This window comes from Stegodyphus dumicola, chromosome 8 (assembly GCF_044657685.1).
Source record: "Stegodyphus dumicola isolate Sdum_Otavi_A_Nest chromosome 8, ASM4465768v1".
NCBI classification, from domain to species: Eukaryota; Metazoa; Arthropoda; class Arachnida; order Araneae; family Eresidae; genus Stegodyphus; species Stegodyphus dumicola.
The window spans coordinates 7,292,471-7,316,396 of NC_140775.1; the positions used below are offsets into that span (position 1 = coordinate 7,292,471).

Here is a 23,926-nt window from a genome sequence, read left to right on the forward strand (position 1 = left end):
CGTATTTGACGGCATATAAGACACACTTTTTTCCTAAATTTGGTCTCAAAAATGTTACCTGCGTCTTATATGTGAAGGACACAGGTTAACTTTCAATACTGAATGCTATTTTTAGCCTGGATAAAGGTCTAGACATACATAACTTTTTCTACATCTACATGTGTGTGGCCTTCTAAATAAGGGTGAGTCTTATATGCTGTCAAATACAGTACTTTTTGTTGAATTAATATTTTGCTTTTGATTTTTCCTCATGGGAATTAGATGAGAGATCAATCAGCGATAAATTAACATGGTTGCCACTGACAGCTGATGACATAGTACCAGCAGATTGCCCAATGTTGTGTATTTGTGCGCCGGAATTGGTGAAACACTGGATATTCACTGGTTTTTCTTTCCTCATTTTGGGTTTAATGTAAAGCTTATTATTGCAGCCTAGTTGTTTTAATTTAAGTTATGAAACAAGTATCAGTTTATTTCAGATTAGTCCTGGTTTTTATTTAAGTCAAAACTTGTTAGATTCATTGAATGTGGCTAATGTACCAAATGCTCATGAAAATTCCAATACTAGTAACTTTAAGTTACCAAAGTTGAATATTTCTATTCTTTTGGGTATCTTTAATGATTGGATCAATTTTAAGGATTTATTTGCTGCAACAGGGCATAATACTTTCTTATTGAATATTTAGAAATTTCAGTATTTAATTGGATCTTTTGCTGATGAACTGGCTTCTATAATTAAACATATTCCATTATCAAATAATTCTTATGAAGGAGCATGTGTGAAATTAGTAAATAAGTACAATAAAAAGAAAGTACAATAAAAAGAAACAAATTGTACAATCGTTAATAAAACATTTTTGGATAAAAAATATATTTCACAGATAGATCATGTTAATTTACGGCAATTAGCTGATGTTTCGGATGAAGTTATTAGAGACTAAAAGCTCTTGGTGACAAAGCAACTTCTAGTAATCCATGGTTAGCATTTATGCTGCTTCAAAAAGTAAATTTAAAAACTCCAAAGCTATGGGCACAGAAAACAACAGAAGATTGGAATCAATTTTTGAATTTTTAAATTTTAAGATGTTCTTCTCTCGAGAGATATATAAATAAAGAAGCAGAAACTAAAATTGTTTAAAAAATAGTAATGTTAAATGTAAAACATCACAGAATTCCAAATTTAGTAATACTAAATGTCCAAAAGGTAGCAGAAGTCATGCTTTAGGTAAATGTATTAAATTTAAGAATTTGGATGTGACAGCAGGAAAAACTTCACAACTTCTAAACTTCCTGTTTCTCCAAGAGAAAACAAGGATTGTGTTTTTTATGTTTAAAGTCATATTGCATCAAAAACTAATTCTCAGTTGAAGTGGTTAGGTTAGGTTAGGTAATTTAATTATGGCAAAGCCTCGAGGGCTATCTGCCTAAGGGGAGGGATGCTTTCACGGAGGACTGGCTCGTATACACGTTACACATGGGGAAAACCACAAAAACACCCATGCAGCCAGCCCATTCGCGGGATTCGAACCTCGGACCGAACTACCAGTGTTCAGCGACTTTACCGCTCGGCCGCTGGTGGGCGCCTCAGTTGAAGTGTAATTTGTATAATTAGAAAGCAAATAATAATTTGTTGCATGAAGATCTTAGGCTAACAAAGTACAGCTTTTAAAAGGGACAGTTGAAAATGAAAGTACAAGTACTTTGTAATTTTGAATGACTAATGCAAGGGTCAAGATCATGTTGTGAGTAATACTGTTCAAAATTGCAATTCAGTGATTCTATCTATGGTTCCCACACTTGTAGTTTCTTCGAGCGGCAAAACTATCGAAATTAAATTTCTTCAGGGAGTGAATCTTCGTTTATTTCTGAATAAGCTGTTCAGAAGTTCCGGATTGAAACGAAAAAAATCATCAGTTACTTCTTTGTACAGGGTTCGTAGCGGTCCTTATAAGTGCTTATAAGTCCTTATATTTGAAAATAAAATATAAAGGCCCTTATAGGTGCTTACTTTTTCTTTAAAGCCCTTATTTTTTTGTTTTTAGTGCTTATTTTTTGCTTTTAGTCCTCTTTTTTTATGAACGCGCTATTTTTCCCCGTACCAAAGCCGAAACTAAAACAACTTTTCTTCCTAATATGAAATGTCAGATGGTGAATCATACTCCCGGAAATAGCTTTTCCTCCTTTCTCTGCATTAACATAACCTGTGGTGTGCACAAAGAGTACAGACAGGTGCCCGTCGTTCTATCGGTCAAAGAATTGCGAAAGCAGTAGAAAATTCCGGTACAATCAGCATTCTTTTCCTCCCACCCAAATACTACACACGTTTGAATTTCTATCAAGATCTTAATAATTTGCGTTCTCGTTCCGCTTGTTCAGTTCATATTCGTGTATATTATGATCATAATGCTTATATTATGAGCATATGTATGAATGTTTATAATAACATAGTTGCAGTAACTAAAGTATAGTAAACTTCCAAAAATGGTTGTGTTTTAACACAGATTAGCTTTCTAAGGAATAATATTCGGAATGCCTTAAATAAAGGGAAAGTAATTGAATAGTCAAAATAATTTCATTTTTTTGACCAAAACATTATACAGTACGAAGATTGGGAGGTTCTCCCTTTTCTTCGCAAAATCTCGAATATTGGAACTGTTACAGTTCGTTGCAAAACGAGAAACAGACTTTTTTTTTTTTTTGTCACTTTCCAATCCGGATTGAATAGGACTAAAAGTTCTGTGGTCTACCAAGCAAAGAATGATTCTATTCCAGAAATTTAACACCGTCTATTGAAAATTAGAATGAAAAACACCCCAATTATTTAGTTCTTTATTCTCCCAATGCCGGGAGCTGTTGATTCCGATTGCGTAACATCACGTAGGGAAGAATTACGGCACACGTATCGCGCAATAACGTTTGCGATATTTTGCAGAGATAATTAATTTTGATGTTCTTCCGAGATTTGTTTATGAACACTTAAAAGTATTTTACTGTGTTTGCTAAGCAGAATATTTTTCAATTCCATTGGTTTATTTTTGTGTGATGCACGTATCGAAATGTCAAAAGCATTTATTTAGCGGAAAAATCTAAAGAGCGGCTTCAGTCTACCCTCCACCCTCCTATCCTCTTTTTCAAGTTACGCTCGACTGTCCGAATATTCGCCAATTTCCAAGTATGTGGGTTAGTTAAGCTTTTACTGTTAAAGGATGACTGCATGAAGCAAATTTTTGTCTTCTGATTTCAGAAATGTTCCTCTTTTTTTACTTAAATTACTTTGCTTGCAATACCTGTTAAGGGAAAACTGATATACAATGAAAATTTAGAAAATGTTCAGAATTTAGATTTAAATTATTTAAATATCAATATGAGTGGAAAAATAAATTGTATTTATTATTAGGTTCCAAGCGAATACCTTATTATTATTTATTTTCTCTATTTTCAACTGAAATTTCATCATTAAAATTTTGTAATATAGTTTACTTCTGCATAGTTTTTTTTTCTCTCATTGTAAACTAGTTCTGTAAATTGAACTGTTATTTAAAATTAAAAAAAAAAAAGTAATTATTTTCCATGGTTGAGGTAATGCTTATTCTCTCTTAATAAATACTGCATTTTTCCTATTTTAAATTACAAGTCTAATTAAGGTTATGCAGTTGTGTATAATGAAATTAGACAGGTGCTTATTTTTTTATTTATTTATTTTTTTTTCTTAAAATGTGCTTGAAAAGTGCTTATAGGTGCTTATTTTTTTAACTAAAATGTGGCTATGAACCCTGTTGCAGAATTGGCGGAGGGCCATTTACCAATACTCATGATCTCCATTAGTTTAAAAATCTCCATTAGTTCAATCTCCATTAGTTTAAAAACTGGATCAATATAATTGATGTTAATAATATAATTGATGTTAATGTATAATGCACACCTATAATTTCAGAGTATATTTAAAAATTTTTAGGTATTTTTGCCATATAATGCGCACTCTTTTCTTTAAAAAGAAACCCGAGAGACACAAGTGCAAAATCATTCGTTTGAAGATTTTTCTCAGACTTTGAAAAAATGGTATACTGAAAAGACTAGCAATACGCGTAACAATATGCAGGTAGGGAAAATTCTTGAGAGAGTAAATAATATCGCAAAGGTGGTGGATGGTGGTCAATGCAGGTGTGCACAAGAGTGTTATTCTTGGATTTTGAGAAAAGAGACATCATTTCGGATAAGAAGGCACTTCTAACCCAAATGAATTTGCGAAATTAGGAGTCTGATGTTTTATCTAAATTGATGCACAATAATTAATATACTTTACTTGAAGGAAATTATCCGATTATTAAAAAATTATGCATTAATGAAAATTTTGAAGTTCATAAGCTGTGTCATTTCTTTTAAACAAACAGCATTTAGGTACATGTAGAAATCTAATATCTGTATGCTTGTATTTTTAAATTTATCATTTTTATATCTGGCATATAATGTGCACTTATAAACTTTGATCTTATTTTTTTGTATTAAAAGTGTGCGTTATACACCGGAATATACAGTATATCAAATCTATTCCATCAGTGGATTCAAATTTTGTTTACTCCAAACAAATTGATTCAATTTTAGATGATTATTTTTTCTCTGATCTAAGGTGCAGTCAGATATATGGTTTGAAAAAGGAATCTGTAGCTTAAAATACGATTTTAATTTGGGTGATTGCTGAAAAAGTTAGAACTGATATAAAAGGTCCAAAAACAGATAATTCGCACTTCATAAAGCTGGAAGGTAATTTAAATATTTATTATGAACTTAAGCATTTCTGGGAAATGGAGGAAGTTGTTGAGGTTTGAAAAAATTATTTTCTTATACCTGAAGAACAATTTTGTGAATCACATTTTCAAAACACCTATTCTTTTAAATCAGATGGGCGATTTGTTGTAAAACTTCCATTTTATAAAATGAAGCTAATGTTAGTTGATTCAAAACTGGTACCAGTTTCTAGGTTTGAGTTCCATGGAATGAAAATTAAAAAATAATCAGGAATTAGGAAAACAGTATAAAGATTTTATGATAAATTATGATGAACAAGATTTTGCTGTTTGCACAATGTATTAATGACATAACGCCCACATTCAGCAATGGTTTACTGTGCTTTAAATTTAACCCTCATTTTGCTGAATAATTAAACTGTCTGCAGAGATGTAAATATCAGCCATATATGGATTTTTTTTTCTTATAAATTTCTTTCTTGTTAAATGCCTCTTTTTTATCATTTAAGAAAAAATATATTTATGAGTCAAAATTTGCCAAACAATTAACTAAATCATCAACTAGTTGATTTAATGGTACAGCTGATCAGAAAATACCCTTTGTTTTAAGCTGTATTAATCATCTTACCTTGACATTGCAAAAAACCGTGCCAAAAATGTACTATGTACTATGCAAAAATCTATTGGACTGATTGTCGACATTTAATTTGCATTTTCCTATCTCGAAGATGCAGCTTAGGATATGGTTTAGATTTTTATATAGCATTGTTCTAACATAGGTATTTTTACACAAAATCAGAATTTTTCTGAAATAACATACCAATTTTTTTTTCATATTGTGATTGTATGACTCAAATTATACCTAGATATTAAATTTTTAATTTTTGATGAGAAATTTATGGAAACATTTTAAAATTTATTTGGCACATTTAGGAACCTATTTTCCTTTCCTTTTTTTCATTGTACATGAGCGGAAAAAAGGTCATCATTCATTACTGTCAAATACGTTTAATAAAGTGTGTAAAACCATACTTTGCATTATTATTGCTTATAACAAATATGCCAAATTTCAAAACGTGCCAATATGTAAATTCACATATATCTTAGGAAATTTTGAATAAAAAACTAATTTTTTTCAGGTATGCTTAGAAATACATCTATTTTAAGATGATGGTAAAAATTTTATAAGTTATACTACAAAAACTGTTTTGAAAAATTTATAAAAATTATAAATTTTAAAAGTAAATCATGAAAAATAGGTGGATTTTATTTGGAATGAAGCTAAATTTTAAAATGTGAAAGGAAGAATGAAATAAGTTTAATAAAAAAAAAGAGGTATTAATAAATATATACCAAATTCAATTAACATCGAGGGTTTAAGAGCTAATTTTTTAAAAACTACTTGTGCAATTTTTGCAGAACTTGGCACTTTGGCATAATTTAAGCCGTAGAACCGAATATGGAAAAAAAAATTGTATGTTATTTCAGACAAAGTATGATTTTATGTCAAAATACCTATGATAGAACAATTTCAACAATTAGTCCAATAGAACGGGAGATATAGAACTGCCCACCTTTTTGTTTTTGTGCGAGGTGTACCATTCCTGAATGGTCATTGCTTTAAAAATAATGCTCTTGTTAACATCTCAAATAATTTCATTCAGCAGCTTTCTTTCTGTACAAAATTTTTACTAAGAAATAAGATTGAGGCTTTTCATTTATTTTCATTATTATAAAAGTGTTTTTTTTTCTTCATAATTTTACTTATATTTCTTCGTAGCATTTTGAAAAACCCATTACTTTGTACTGTTGGTAAAAATAGATTCCAATACTACATGCTCATTGCAAAATTTTTCTCTTCTTTGTGTGCTTGACATACAAAATAACAGCATTTTCTATGTATATTTCTTTTTGCTTTCGTTTAAAATTTTATTTAAATAATTATATGTATTTCATTATTTTCATAATTATATAATTTTGCTTTTAAAAAAGTATAGGACAATGCTGGAAATGCAGTTTTGTCAAAAGATTTCATTTCGGTAGATGGCAGTGGTAGGTATTAACTTATGGTAGATTGATGGCTAATGCAATTAATGTTAGATATTATTCAATGATAAATTTCCCTCTAAAATATTAGAAAATTGTCTGACAATTTTAGATTGATTTGATAATTAAAAAACTTTTTTATTCAATCTGTGAATGTCTATTTATTTATTTGTAGAAAGGAACTTGCATAAAATATTTATCGATTAAACTTTTAGGAGCAGCATTTACCAGGTTTCAAACTCTGAGGCTGAAGAAAGTATTTCCTGATATTCTTGGCAATCAACTTATTAGCTATGGTAGCTGTCAGTTTCCGACTTTAGGATTTGTTGTTGAAAGATATAAACAAGTTCAAGCATTTATACCAGAACCTTTCTGGAAACTTAAAGGTGAGTTTCAGATTTATTAAAAAAAGTAATTTTAAGAATAAAAATGGAATAGTATAAATATATAACATTTTGATGTTCTGTTTTTAGTCTGTTAGTCAGATAATCAAAGTGAGCAAATTTTGGAAACTAGTTTTAATAGTTAGGTGAACAGGCATTAGTGTTTGGTTAAAATGCATTGATTGACCATTTGTATTAGTGTTTCTTTGCATTTTATTTATTTATTTATTTATTTTGAGGGTGTGTGTCGGACGGGGCTATGCAAATTGTATACTGATGTATTATCTCATTGACCGGAAAAATTGGCTAAGATCCTGCCAAAGTTGCATCAGACGTTTCTGTTTAATTCTGAGCTGCAATTCTGACACATTTGTCAGTCTCTCTGCTCAATTTATCAAATAGCATTTGCTGCAGAAGTATTTGAACCATTTCGTTTTTGCGCTTTGTAAAAAGACGTTCACCAATTTCTACCATTTTGTTAGACCCTCCAATTTTATTGGAAGGGCTGTTTCAAATGCTGCGAGTACAAACTTCCCATAGATGGTTGTTCTTATTTATTACTTTTTGTCAGTCATATTCAGCTGTTCATTTTCCTGTTCAACCAGATGTTTCTTCTCTCGACCAACTATAAATAAACCAGAGTGCTGTCACAACTGTGATTTTACAGTCATTGTACTCATGTTTTCCAAAATGCAAGAAATAAAATATTTTTGCTCAATAAAAAGTGGCTTATTGAGAATCAACCAGAGTTACATGAAATGAATGTGCAGATATTATCATTACGTTGTGATGTCATGCTTATCCATAACTGCTGCTAAATCAGCTGCTTGGTGAGAGTCTCATGGTGTAAAGGATTAAATGTAAGTACCATTAAATTACATATAAACACGGTGTTCTATACCAGGTTGGAGAACCAAATTAGCTGAGTTTGTTTCTACAGTGGAAAAGGCAGGAAGATATCTTAAAATGTTTTCTTTTATTTTATATCTAAACAAAGAAAATAACAAAAAGTATATAGCTATATATGCTTTGATTGACCATTTTGTAGTAGTGAGTTAGTAGTAATTTCATTACAAATTCAAATGAGTTATATATATTATGTGTGTGAAATATTTGCATTTATTTTTAAATTGAATATCTTCATGGGTGAGATAAACATCTATGAAACTTGCTGAAAGTATAGACCATTCTGCTGGTGAATACTGCCAAGGTTACACCACTTGGAGGTAAGCTAAAGCATCTGGAAGCAAGTGGAGGTAAGCACCACAGCTAATAAGTTAATTATATGATGTACCCCAAAAGTTGTACTTGAAACAATTATTGACATTGCATTTTGAATTCAAGAATGCAGTCCTGCATTCAAGAGCAGCAATTCAAGACATTGGTTCCTTAGAAACTCTTGTATCAACAGAAGTCCTTCAGTGCTGTGAATTAATCCGAAGCCTATTGCAGAAAAATAGCAAAATTAGAATATAATGGATCACTGGACACAGCGGTGGAATCTACAGAAGTGAACAAGCGGATTTCCTTGCATGAAAAGATGTATCATTATTACAATCAACAAACTCAAATATGTCATATCACTCAATAAAGCTAAACATAAAACAGTCTATGAAACAAAGACATCAGTTGAAATTGTTGCTGGATAACATTATGACGAAACAATGGGAGGCTGAAGATATTGCTTGCCTGCCAGAATATCCATGACATAATGCTGTGGCTCTTTACTGGCTACTTACAGGCCATGATTGCCCGGGCAAACATCTTTACCGAATTGCCAACCATTTTGCCCAGTCTGTGATTTTATGAAATCCATGAACAGAGCTCTTCTTGGTTATATGACATCGAGGCCACCCAATATTTCCATGCCAGAGATTGTCTAAGGCAGTTTCTTTCACTTCTGTTATGCTCTGTTCTTGAACTTCTTGTATTTTGCCTTGCAACTAGAAATAAAAAAAAAAAAAAAAAAAAAAAAAAAAATTGAGTCAATGAACTGCATCTAGTGAAAGATTAGTTGTGCATATTACATATTAAAATTATTTCAATGTATAATGTATACTTTATACTAATTAAATTCACTTGTATTGCCTGCGCTTGTACTTTTATTAGCAAATAATGTGTTATTATTTATGTATATAATAGCATTAAATCTGGTTGTATTGTCTCTAGGCCAATGTAATGAAATGTTTCTTTTTAGTAATGCATAAAAATGATGACATTAATAACAAGTGATAAGAAATTTTATAAGAAAACAAAAATCTATATAGGGCCAATGTAATAAAGTATTTCTTTTTAGTAACACATAAAAAGGATGACACTGTTACTGAGTTCAGCTGGAAGCGAGGGCGTCTGTTTGATCATACAGCATGTCTTGTCCTTTATCAGATGTGCTTAGAGGTAGTTATAAAATTAAAATATTTGACTTCTTGTTTTTTAAATTATATTTTTCATTAATCTTATTTACTAAAAGATTTACATATATTCTTAAGCATTATTTTAGTAGATTTTATTGTTTAGGAACCCACTGCTCGTGTTGTTGATATAAAGAGCCGGAATAAAAGCAAGTGGCGTCCGCAACCTTTGGATACTGTGGTAATTAATATTAATCATTATTCTTTTAATCTCTATTTTGATAAATCTTAATTTTAAGAAGTGATTTTTTTTTCAATATATAAAACCTTAAAATATCTTTATTAGAAATTTAAAAATATAGAAAAATATAAAACACCAAATACAGTTTAAACAATTAAGAAAAAAATGTTTTTATGTTTTTGCAAGTAAAATTAAAGTTTCTGCACAAAAACAAGCAATTCGGCCAGCAGGCAAGAAGGTAGATTTTTTAGTGCCCAGAATTGAAAGTTTACTTTTGGTCCCATTTGGCAAAAAGAAACTGAAGGTGCAAAAACTGACTTAATCCACCATTTTGCTAAGTTTCAAATGTAAACAAACATGGCCCTATGGTAAAAAAAAAAAAAAAAAAAAAAAAAAAAAATAGGCTTAACTGCACTTAAACAACTTTTAATTTGTTGATAATTCTGCAACTATTGCATGCAGATTAACTAAAGGCATGAAAACCTTAACTGGAAGATAAGAGCAACATAATTCAATCATTGCTAAAGCAAAAAATGCACAATTTACTAACATATAACAATAAAAAATGAGCTCACAGAGCCGAGTAAGTATACATATGTATACACTTCTGGTATTGTCGATTGTATATATATATATATACACTTCTGGTGTGGCCGGTTGCACCTAAAAAGGGAGGTGTGCAACTACATGTTATAGCAGTCCTATATACAAAATTTCAACGTTCTGCGGCTACTCGTTCTTGAGTTATGCGAGATACATACATACACACGCATGTACGAACAGACGTCACGAAAATTTCTCTTTTGAATCCATTTTAAATCCTTTTTACAAACTGTTTTTGGAAAGAGTCCTTTATTCTGTCTTTACGTGCAGATATCACACAAAAACATTGTTAAATTGCATTCAGTAGTGGCCAAAATGGATATTTTCATTGAAATATGAAATTTTCACAATTACAGTACTTCCTGTACTTTGTACAAGGAAGTAAAAAGGGACACCTTTCTGATGTGTGGTGCACAGGAAGAATGAATAAGAAAACAAGATAAAGATGCTTTATTTAGTGATACCAAATTGCCAGACTAACAGACAGTCCACAGGCAGCAAGGAGCTATAATCTTCTCCAAAGAGCATGACATTGGTATTGAAGGTGGACTGCTTATTTGTGGCCCACCTTGTACCATAGCATGAGTTGCTAGAAAATATCCACAGCCTAGTAGTAGTACATTATCTCTGTCTATAACTAACAAAGCAAATTGAGAGCTAGTTTCACAGGGTTTGTACGGTCCTTAAGTTTTTTGGAATTGATTTTTGGTCCTTAAAAGTCCTTAATTTCGACCAAAATCGGCAGAAGGTGCTTAATTTTAATCATCTGACATTTCTGTCTGTTTTTACGACTGCCATTTTGGGATTGAAGTAGCATTTTGCAGGAATATTTTTGACAATTCACTGACAAATATGGCTATTTTTTAAATGGGTTCATGAGTTATAATTTGTTCCTGACTCATCAGTTTAAATCGGTAAGATGGCATGCAGAAATTATAAAATTAAAAATGTAAAACCGTTATTTATGACATAAAGAGCAAGAATTTAATTGAAAAGGGTATCAAAAATTTACAAAAAAAAGCTTAATATTTATTTGTTTACTTTATTAAACATTTCTTTCAATGTAAGTTGTTTAAGTTGCTTCGTTTTATGTTTTTACAAAAAAAAAAAAAAAAAAAAAAAAAAAAAAAAAAGAGATTTATATTTATTTGTTTACTTTATTAAACATTTCTTTCAATGCACGCTTGCGTAAAGCATACATTACGCATAGTCGAAATTAGAAAATTGCAACCAGAAAACTATTTGATATGTAATCATGATATTTATAATGATGCGAAATTTGATTTAAATCATATCAAAGACGGAGTACATCGAGATGAAATACTACATTTAGTAAGGAATTATAAGCCGAGTAAAATAAAAACATCTGCCCTGAAGATAAGGATAGTGCTGACAGATCAACTTCCAGTTCATTGCGCGCCGCAACATTCCTCCCCCCTCCCGCAGAGCAGCATGAAATTGATAAACAGATTTCGGAATGGTTAGAGAAACAGGACATGCCTTTATCCATTTTTTGCAGCAATTCCACTTTTTGTCTGATGGATATCGAAACGTGCTTTCGCTTTGTAGATCCTTTGGTAGCTCCAGAATCAGAAATTCTTTTTGACATAATCGAAAGTTCAAGCTTACTTTTATAAAATTGCTCTAACAGTGTGCAAAAAATAATAAGCCGGATCCAATTAGAAGATTAAGGAACAGCACAATCTGCAACATTAACTGAAATAGATAATTAGATGATTTTAGCCTAGCTTATACCGTCCGTTATACATTAAACGCGCATGCGTAAAGGTATTATGCGCATGTGTAAATGCATGCGCAGAAAGTTTGTAGCTTTGAGGTCCGGATTACAGACGTTCGGATTAAAGACTTTGACTGTATAAATAATGGTGTGATACTCGAGTGTCTGAGCAAGAAGTGAAACATAAGAATTTCAAAATTATTTTATTTTTTGTAATGAAGAGCTCTCAAACAACTTTCTGCTTTTGGGGATGTGACTTCTTTTATTAAGTGGTTCTAAATTTGGCGATCTTAAGATTGGTTTCTATAGAAAATTTTTAATTCCGAGATCTGGGAATTTTTTGACGATTTTTTTAGAACATTCTAACATTGATAAATTTCATTCAAATAATGGTAATATATTGAAATTATATTTAAAAAATAACATTAAAATAAAGCATTTTTATTTTCACTGTCATATTATAAAGTTCCATTTTAGCCACATATTATACAATTTTTTTGAATCTGAAAAATAAAGAAGGAATAATGCTATAAAGCAAAGTTTACGAAACAGTTTTTAGCAAAACCAAAATACCTATGTAATTAATTAAAAATGTCTTTTAAATTTTTTCATGGTAAGAATTTTTCCCATTTCTCAGAAAGATCAGAATTCTCAGAATATGCATCAGTTTTCTCTATAAAATTAATTTCACAGTTTTTTCTTCCGATTTTTTTAAAAAACATTTTTGACTTTTTGCTGTTACAGAATTGGTAGGGGTAATTTTTCTTTAGAATTTTAGACATTGAAGCTTGGAAAGTTTAGAAAAATTTTAAGGCAAATTTATAGACCCACGATTCTAAAAAAATTCCAGAAAAATGTGACAAATTGAAAACTGTCTCCATGGTAGTAACACACAGTCTTTTACATTTTGGAGAACATCTGGAAGAACAATGAAAACATAATAGTTGAATGTTTTACTTCTGATTCTAAAATCGCTTTCTTAATATTTTTATCTTTTTATTTTATTTTATTATATTTTTGTCTACTTTTCACTAGATACAAGCATGGAAGATATCAAAAATACTTATAATAAGATATGATAAGATTATATCATATGGATAGGCATTATAGAAAGGAATTTTCTTATTAATAAAGAAATTGAAAACTGACAATTCAAAAGATTCATCTAATATGTCTTAATGCTTCATACACAGAGCTGGCGCTAGGCATTTTGTCCCCTGACACGGTCTCTGTGGATCCTAAATTCTGCTGCCTGGTGCCTTTCTAAATTTTGCTTCCAATGGCTTCTCTAAATTCTAAAAGTTTTGCCATTTTTAGACTTTTTTGCTCAGTGTGTCCCTAAATTCTAAAAATTATGCCACACCAGCTCTGTGACCAGACCTTACCATATTCTGAATATTTATTCATGTATTTGATATTCTGAATGTTCGTATTACTAAAATAAAATTAGCAGCTTTTTCCATACATTCTAAATGCATTTAGTTTTTTTAGAATAACAGAAGTCTAATTAAATCCCAAAAATTTAAAGTGAAAAGGAAACGTGTTGAAAAAAGAAACTAAATATGTAAAGAGAAAGAAAATTATTCTTCAAAGATATGTACAGTTATTATTGTGTAAATTACCCAGCTGTTTACAGTTTCAGCCTTTACTATAATTTCCCATTTCTATTTCCTCACCAGGATGCAAATCACTTAGACAGGTTTTAAACTGAGGTTTTTGGAGTGTAAGACGAGTGTGTTTCTGACCTCCACTTACCCCCTGCATTAGTTCCTGTCAGCTCTGATAATTTGTAATTATTAGTCTTTCCATTACTGCTGCTGACATTTGAGTTTATTATGACAATAGAGTTATTGAACCAAATTAAATTGTATAGTCTTTGATCACTAGTCCATATTTTTAGTTTGACTCTTCTTGTTTAATTATATCACCACAAACTGTGATTGATTTTGTTAGCATAAGAACATGCCTATATGTTCCAAGTTCTTTTTGAATAAGAAGCTTATTTAAACCTTTATTTAAATTTATTATCTGATTTATAGTTACTTTCAGACATAGTGATAATTTGTTTCACGATTGCGGGGGAGGGATCGGGTCAGACTATTTAACTTCTACCAGATCAAGTAAACCCTCATAGCTAGTACATTGTCGAGAGGTTGGCAGTTAGGAGATAAAACACGCAGAAATTAATGAGAACATTGTTTTGCATATATTTGTTAGAAAACATGCTTAGGAGAAGGAAATCGATATAAATTAGCCAAAATGTCTGGGCAGGCCTTCAAATTAAAAAGTTGCATAATTATTTTGTTGAGTTTTATGTTTTGTAGCTTTTAATGTGTAATTATCCTAATATTGTTTAAAAATCAATGTCATAAATTGGATGTATTTTAAACTGGGAAATTTTATGAGATTGTGATATTAATAGGTTTTTTAACAAATATTATTAAAAAAATAAATTTAATTTAATAGTGGCCATCTAAATCCATAATGACTAAGGTTTTCTAGTACCTAATTGAATTATAACTAAATGCATTCCCTTAAAAATTATCTCTCTATATTAAAGCAAAGTTACTGCCTTTTGTTAACATGCTGAGCTCAGCGTCGGTCCCTGAGGACTGGCACTGGAATTTTCGTTTGGCTAGCGTTGGTCCCGCAGATGGACAGTATTAAAGTTAAAAAATAAGTATAGTCTCAATGAAATGTGATCAAATATAGTTTTAATGAAATTTATTGAAACATTCTATACAAAAATACAGCTTAGCTTTACACATATATAAACAAAACAACTATTTTGGTAACATTTTTGGCTATCTTGCATCCAAATAGTTTGGAATTGTCATCGTAACATTTCGAACAATACTTTCAGACTTTATGTGTGTCTTCTTCCTTTCTGTATAATTTATGAATAATTTAATTCGGCAATATTGCACTGCTTGGTCGCTCGCTGCCGGCTGAACGGAAAAGACAGCAAATTCAGCGCCAGGCTCAACGTGTTAACCTTTACTGTGGTCACAAGGTAAAACACAAAAATATAAAAATTTATGTGAAACTTATTCTTTGTATCTACTGAGACTTAAGAGTGAATTTCGAGAAGCCTGAATGTAGCCTTTTGGCAATAGATGGCTCTGACCGGTGCACATGTTTACTGACATCAGAATAACCAGGTTGCTACCTTTGGCAGGATTCTCGCCGAGGTGAAAATGCAATTTTTTGCCAAAGAGAGTTGACGCTAATGACCCAGGTAACCATAGCAACACCGCATTAGGATTTAAATAATACAACAACCCCTTAAGCTAAAAACACCATCTGGAGTACTAGAATGGAAAAAGACTTCATAGGGGGTTTATAGGTTTTTTTTCAAAGCAGAAAGTACGAGGGCCATCCAGGAAGTAGATTATGTTTCCGTCTGTGTCCGCTAGGGGCGGGGCTAGCGCGGCCATCTTGGGGTCAGAGCGTTGCGCAGCTCAGTCTGCATCTAGCCGTGCTAGTGAGAGGTTCGTGCTGTGCTCCGTTCAGATACTGTGACGGTTTGAAATGTCTGCGTTAATTGAAAATCCTGCGAGGTGCGCTCAGTAATAAGGTTTCTGACTGCAAAAAACTGTAAACCGATAGAAATCTATCGGCAGCTTCGTGAAGTGTATGGGGACAACATTATCACTGAAGGTGGAGTGCGTCAGTGGGTCATAAGATTTCAAAATGGCCGAACCAATGTTCACGACGAAGATCGAAGTGGGAGACCCAGCATAGTGACCGCCGAACTTCTCGAAAAAGTCGATGTTAAAGTCCGTGAAAATCGAAATTTCACAATAATGGAACTTTCTTTGAGTTTTCCACAAATTTCGCGAAGTTTGTTGCACGAAATCATCAGCGAAAAGCTTGGTTACCACAAGTTTTGTGCAAGATGGAAGGCAAGAAGAGGTAACGAAGTGGTTGAAGGCGCAGGCGGCCGAATTTTTCGACGAAGGAATTTCCAAGCTCGTACATCGCTACGATAAATGCCTTAATTTGTATGGTGACTATGTAGAAAAGTAGTATTTGAGTGTGGCTTTCATCTGTATATAATAAAATTTGTTTCCTATACTTTGTTTATTTTTTTATTCCAAAACGTAATCTACTTTCTGGATAGCCCTCGTATATACATTCAGGGATCGTCTTTCACTTGTGCAATGTTAAGCGCTGTAATGAATTAATACTTTCTATTCGTTCATTGCTTTCTGTAGATTTAGTAAATTTCATTTCCAATATTTAAAAATGCTGATTCACTTTTCGATAAGATTATAAACTCTAGGATAATAATTATTAATAATCAAAGCTATCTTTCTTTCCGCCCCCCCTTTTTTTTTGTCCTTGTGTTGCATTTGTACTATTTTTATTCTTGTTTTATTTGGGAATTTTGATTTGCCTATTTTGCATCGGACATTGTAAAATTTTTAATGCATTAAAAAATAGTAGGAGCTGTAAAATAAAAATATAACTCAATCGTTTTATACCCAAATTTTTTTTGTGTGATAACTTAAGACGACCACCTCTTAAAATGACCAGTCTTTCTGAAAGTATGCATAAAGCATTGCTTTTAAACAATCGTCTTCATAGAAAACCAAATCTTTTAGACATGTTGAAGATTGTCTGAGAAAGACTATAAATCTATTCTGTAAATTTCTGCAACTTAAATGATATTCGGCATAGCTAGAACATTTGCCTAGACTTTGAGTGTGTCTGCCTAGGGAGTCTTTGAATTAGTCTCTCCTCTTGGTATAAGCAACTGACTAAATGTAAAAATGACAAAGTGAAAAATACATTAAAAATCTACCTTTAATTCTGAAAAAAAAAATTATTTCCATCATTTTAAAATTTAAAAACAGACAAATATTTGTTTGCAAAGCCACCTATTACAGAGTACTATGCTGATAGTACAGAATTATTTCTTAAATACGAAATTAATCATTTGTAGTTCTAAAATGAAACTCTTATCACAATTAGAAACACAATTGTGAAAAAAATTCTCAGCAGTAAAAAATTACATTATTTGAAGAACTGTGTTTTAGAACAAATAGTAAAACGTCAATTAGGATCCACTTTTCATATTCCCGTTTCGCTTTCTTTAGTAATAATAACGGAAGTAAAAATTTGAAACACTTCTCTCTAACTGAGGGAATATTTCTTTGTTAACTTTTTGATAATTTAACAAATAATTTAACATGCATAATTTTATATATTTACATCTAACCATCCAGTTTCAAATTTTTGACATAAAAGACGTTTTAGGACATTATCAAATTAAATTTTGGCAGAATATTCAATACCTATTTTAGTGATTTTACCCAGTTTAATATTTCTCTGATAATATAATAAATAATAGCTATAAATTTCACATTTAAAAATTAACCTCAATGTCACCAGATAGCAATCTTGATTGACTTACTCTATATAATATTGCTTCATTTTTTAAAACTGTTAAAACATTTAATTCATCGAAATTCACATATACCTCAAATTTTCATACTGCGAGGTAATCCAGAAAATAACAATATGCAAAGCATATATTTATATATTGATTAATCATATTGATGAGGCTTATTTTATTGTCTTGAAACTCTTTCAGAAATAACAGACCACAACTCAAGAATTTGCATTTAATAACAAAGATTTTTCATTCATAATTTTGTATTATATTTAGTCATCAGTTAAACAAGTTGCTAAATAAAATTTTAAGAAACAGAGACAGAACTTTATTTTTTTTATTTTTTAATTAACCCAAAGTGATTATTTTTCAGTTCTATAAAAATAAAATGATAACATGCAGATGACAAAACATGTATTTTATTTAAAACATTTTGGTGTTTGTAACGTAAAATAAAAGTAGCGAATCAAGGGTATCGAAAGACGTGTACAATTTTGAAATTACCACAAAATTGCTGTTGCAAGTTATCAAAAAATAACCAAGATGTGATTTTTGAGGAAAATTTCACTAAACTATAGAAATTTCTATTATTCATTCAACAATGAATGTTTGTTTTATGCTGAAGTGTCCCGCTTTTCGATTTGTATGGAACTGTTGTGTGTGGAAATACTATGAAAGTGCTGTAAAGGAAGCTCTGGATGCAAACAAAAAATTACCAAGACCAAAGCCTGGGAGCAGTGCTTCACTCCTCATACCGTACTGAGGCCAGCCTAACTAACAAGTATCAAAGTATCGCTCGTAGTGCGGGGTTAGGCCTCTCCTTTCATTCTTAGCTGCATGGGTAAGCTTTTCCAAACAAGTTTTCCGAAACAAAGCAGCTTTCCCTTCTGGAAAAAGCTGCTTTGTTTGCCCTTTTCTCCTCTTCCAAGAGGAGAAATAAATTCACAACTGATATACTTTTTACAGCTGTGTAAAGTATCTAAATGATAGAGAGGAAAGTATTTTTTTTGCAAGAACTGAGAACTGACCTACAGAAAGTGCTTTTATACAATTCTTTTCATTTTGCGCTCATACTCAAAGAGAAGCAAACAATAAAATTATACTTGAGACAAATCTATTACAATTTTGTGTAATTTTTATATTTATCCAATTTTCATTCGTTATTCGTTCAAGGATTACCGTTTATCTCCATGGTTTTTCCTTCCTCCTTTCCACACTTTTTTGTGTAACGTGGTTTGTATGGTTAAATTAACTTTCAATTATTAAATTCCATCTACTGCAGAGCATACAGAATGAAAACAACCTAGGATTTGAACTCTGAAGTCCTTTTCCACTTTTATATACTCCCTTCATTATCAAATTGCAACCAGCGATCACTGTTGGAGGCCCTCGAGTGTGCTTTGAAGTACTCTTGTAGTGTTCTCGATCTGCCACTGTGGACCACTTTGTACTTTTGAGCAGATAGTATCTTTAACTGAATAATTCCCCTGAATACGTGATGTATGACTCCAGAAAAAGCGTGACTGATGCTTATCTGGGCGAGTGTTATGCACTAAATAATTTTTATTGCATTGTTAAAAGTATTGGAGAGTTCGTCGCTTTATGACCTGATGCTCAATGGCCTGGCATTTGTTTAATAATTAAAACAATTCTCAAGACCCATTCACGGCCAAACGTTAAAATAGCTGTAGTAGTCTAGATCGACCATTGTTCAAATCTCCAAAGAATTTCCTGCATGGGAGTTTTCGTGATTGTCCCCACGCATAATGTGGATACGAGCCAGTTCCACTTAGAAAGCTTCTCATGAAGACATTCCTTTCTTTGGGCAAACTGCTTTCGTATGCTTTGCCATAACCAAAATAATCCAGTCCAAAGTAATGTTTAAAAGCTATAAAAAGAACAAGAAATAGTTTCAATTAAAAATGCCAGGGTTTTAATTTTAATAACATTAATGAGGTTTAAAAAAATATCTGAAACTATTACAAATACCTCTTATGTTTTTCATCTTTCATCACGTGATCATCAATTACTCCAAATATACGAAGCTGCAAAATGCAACAATATCTTAAAAAATTGATGATAACGTATAAAAATCCTGTTCACACCTATTTACATCTAATATGTACAGTGACAAGCTGAAATAATCATTGAAATTTAGGTAAGTCTGCTTTTGATGATTTACAATCAAAAGGCTGACAAAGCAGACAAAATACCTACAAAGTAAAGTTGTTATTCATTGTTTGAATTCTTCCGCAAGACCCACTTTTTTACTGAGCGAATTTCCTCAAATTTTAAGGATTTTTCGTAATTTTGCCACATAATAAATAAAAAAATCACGAATTTTTCTGATTTATATTGAAGTTTCGAGATGGTTTCCAATGTTTAAATGCTTTTAATGTTTGCCGGCATCCTTGAACAATCCATTTTCGAATACAAACCACATTACATGATAGCAGATTAGCAGGGTTCGTACGGTCCTTAAGAGTCCTTAAAAGTCCTTAGATTTTTTGGAATCGGTTTTTGGTCCTTAAAAGTCCTTAATTTTGGCCAAAATCAGCAGAAGGTCCTTAATTTTAATCATCTGAAATTTCTGTCAGTTTTTATGACTGCATTTTTGAGTGTGAATTAGCATTTTGGAGGAATATTTTTGGTGGCACACTGCCGATATCGGGTCTTATCTGAGACAATGTCAATGATAATTTGAAAATAGATGTATCTCAATTTAAGAAGTTACAAAATCTTAAAGTAACTAAACGCATCATTTATGTCCCAGATATGTGGTTATCTTTTGAATGGGCTCATGAGTTATAATTTGTTTCTATTTCTAATATAAATGATGGGATACTCGAGTTTCTAAGAGAGAAGTGAAACATAAGCATTTCGAAATTCATTCTTTCTAATAAAGAGCTCTTAAGCAACTTTTCGCTTTTGGGGATGTGAATTCTTTTATTAAACGATTCTAAATTTGGTGACTTTTTAACATTTTGGCGATTTTATGATTAGTTTCTGTAGAAACTTTTTAATTCCGAGATCTGAGAATTTTTTGACAATTTTTTTAAAACATCGTAACATTGATAAATTTCATTAAAATAATGGTAATAAATTGAAATTGTATTTATTAGAAAATAACATTAAAATAAAACATTTTTATTTTTCACTGTCATATTATAAAGTTTCATTTTGGCAACTTATTATAGAATATTTTGAATCTGAAAAATAAACAAGGTATAATACTATAAAACACAATTTACGAAACAGCTCTTAGCAAAAGCAAAATTAGCTATGTAATGAATTAAAAATGTCTTGTTTTTATTTTTTTCATAGTTTCATAGTTTTTCTCATGTAATTGTCTCAGAATATTAAAAATTCTCAGAATATGCATCAGTTTTCTCTATAAAATTAATTTTATACTTTTTCCCTCCTTTTTTTCCCCCCCAAAATGTTTCTAGCTTTTAAACATTGCAGCTTGGAAAGTTTAGAAGGATTTGAAGGCAAGATTTATAGACCCATGATTCTAGAAGCTTCGAGAAATATGCGACAAAATGAAAATGTCTCCATGGTATCAACACATAATGGATGTATTTTACAGAAAGTTTACAATGAATTTCATACTTTTTGGAGAACATCTGGAAGAGCAATGAAAACATAATATTTGAATGTTTTACTTATGATATTAGAATCTTAACATGTTTATCTTCCCTTTATTTTCTTACTTTTCACTAGACACAAGTATGGAAAAATACCAAAAATTCTTCTAATCCTATCACATAAACAGGCATTATAGAAACGGATTTTTTATTAATAAAGTAATTGACAACTTACAATTTAAAAGATTCATCTAATATTTCTTAATGCATCCTACACATAGCTGGCACCAGTCATTTTCCCACCTGATGCAATCTCTGTGGGTCCTAAATTCTGCTGCCTAGTGCCTTTCTAAATTCTGCTTCCAATGTCTGCTCTAAATTCTAAAAGTTTTGCCATTTCTAGATTTTGTTTGATGTGTCACTAAATTCTAGAAATTTTGCCACATCTGCTCCGTAACCAGCCTTTATATATTTCATATTTCTTCTGAATGTTCATATTACTAAAGAAATAAAATTAGCCTTTTACATTCTAAATGCATTTAGTGTTTTTTAGAATAACTGAAATCCTTAATTAAATCCACAAATTCTAAAATGAAAAGGAAACGTGTTCAAGAAAGAAACTGAATACATAAAGAAAATTATTCTTGAAAGATATGTGCAGTTGTTATTATGTAAATTACCCAATTGTTTATGATTTCAGCTTTTAATTGTTAGAAAAGATGCATAAATTATATGTATTTTAAACTGTGAAATTTTATTAGATTTTGATTTTAATAGGGCTTTTTTTACAAATATCGTTAAAAAATAAAATTTAATAGTGGTCATGCAAATCCATAATGACTAAGGTTATCAAAATACCTAATTTAATTTCCCATTTCTATTTCCTCATAGAGCTATTGAGCCAGATTAAATTAAAATAAAATTGCATAATCTTTGACCACTAGTCCGCATTTTTAGTTTGAATTTGACTGTTCTTGTTTAATTACATCACCATGAGCTGTAATTGATTTTGTTAGCATCAGAACATGCCTTTATGTTCTAAGTTATTTTTATTCTTTTTAAATAAGAGGCTTATTTAAATCTTTTTCTGATATTGTAGTTAATTTCAGACATAGTGATAATATGCTTCATGTTTGTCGGGGGGGGGTATGGACTATTTAACTTTTGCCAGATCAATTAAACCCTCATAGGTACATTGTGGAGAGGTTGACAAGTTAGGAGTAAAGCACGCGAAACTAGCGAACGCATTGGTTTGCATATTGAGACAAATCTCTAATTGTTAGAAAAGATGCTTAAAGAGAAGGAAATCGATATAAACTAGCCAAAATGTCTGGGAATGCTTCAAATTTAAATGACAGATAAATATTTTGTTGAGTGTTGTTGTTACAAAACATAAATGTTTTGTAGCTTTTAATATGTAATTATCGTACTATTGTTTAAGAATCTGTGTCATAAATTATATGTGTTTTAAACTGTGAAATTTTAATAGATTTTGATTTTAATAGAGCTTTTTCAACAAATATCGTTTAAAAATAAAATTTAATAGTGGTCATGCAAATCCATAATGACTAAGGTTATCAAAATACCTAATTTAATTACCGTATTTGACGGCATATAAGACGCACTTTTTTTCCTAAATTTGGTCTCAAAAAAGTTACCTGCATCTTATACGTGAAGGTAATTGCATTCAATAATTGTTTATTTGGCTGGTGAGAACTAAAAGAAACCACGCTATTGAAACTTTTTTCCCTTGTGTGTGGCCGTCTAAATAAGGATGCATCTTATATGCCCTCAAATACAGTATTTATAACTAACTGCTTACCCTTAAAAATTATCTCTACATATTAAAGCGAGTTATTGCCTTTCATTAATACTCACTGTGGTCACAAGATAAAATATAAAAATGTAAAAATTCAAGTAAAACTTATTCTTTGCATCTACTGAGACTTCAAATAATACGAAACAACTTATCACCTCTGTTGCTATAATGCCTTCTTATTGGAACCTTAAAGTATATTATATTAACTGGGTTACAACCCCTCGAACTCTACACGAAGCTATGACACTAACTGCATTAAACAGAGCCTGACCAACTTTCAACATTTGCCAACCATGCCTATATCAGGCCTTTCAGGTTTGTTCTAATCACCAGGTCTCTCTCTAGACAAGCAACAGCGGAGACAACATTCAGTCTTTTGTTATGAATCATGCTGATTATGATCTTATTTCTCAAATTAACAAATGCCGTTTGACATAAAATCTACCTGCTATTTACCAAACCTCTAGACTAACCAAGTGTGTGACAGATGAGACATTTAAAAAAAAAAAAAAAAAAAAAAAATCAGCGTAAAGCTAACTGTTAGTAAAACGTAAATGTCACTTATCTTCTTTCAAATATGACCAACTGTTATAAGTGTAAAATATTTAATGCTACTTGATAAATTGCGTAAAGTTTATTTTATTCTCAAACTTATTAACAATTATGTTAAATAATTCATGTTTAATAATAGTGCATACTACTTAGGGATCTATTTTATTTTTAGGATGGTATTACAAAAGTGAAATTCAGGCATAGATAATATTTTCAATTGAATTTATTCAGTTCCCCTTTGCTCGTAGGTCCTTAATTTTTTTCACTAATGGCCCTTAAAAGTACTTAATTTCCGTGTGCAGAAATGTGTACGAACCCTGGATTAGGTCACCAATGACCGAGTGGGGTTCGAATAGCAGCAAATGGTCTGGTTGCATGTGTGATTTCATGATTTTTTCCGTGTATAGCATGGTACAAGCCAGTTTCACTTAGAAAAGTCCTCAACGAAGGCATCCCTCAGTTT

General features: G+C 31.1%; 1 protein-coding gene across 4 annotated transcripts in view; it reads left to right on the forward strand.

The window, feature by feature from the left end:
- Top3alpha (topoisomerase 3-alpha) overlaps positions 1 to 23,926 on the forward strand; it is a 171,055-nt gene that overhangs the window by 31,312 nt on the left and 115,817 nt on the right. For all 4 annotated transcript variants that reach the window (XM_085821549.1, XM_085821547.1, XM_085821548.1 and 1 more), the window contains exons 5-7: positions 7,007 to 7,177; positions 9,471 to 9,571; positions 9,692 to 9,766. In XM_085821549.1, the coding sequence (XP_085677675.1) occupies positions 7,007 to 7,177; positions 9,471 to 9,571; positions 9,692 to 9,766 (347 nt within the window). The remainder of the gene's footprint in view (positions 1 to 7,006; positions 7,178 to 9,470; positions 9,572 to 9,691; positions 9,767 to 23,926) is intronic.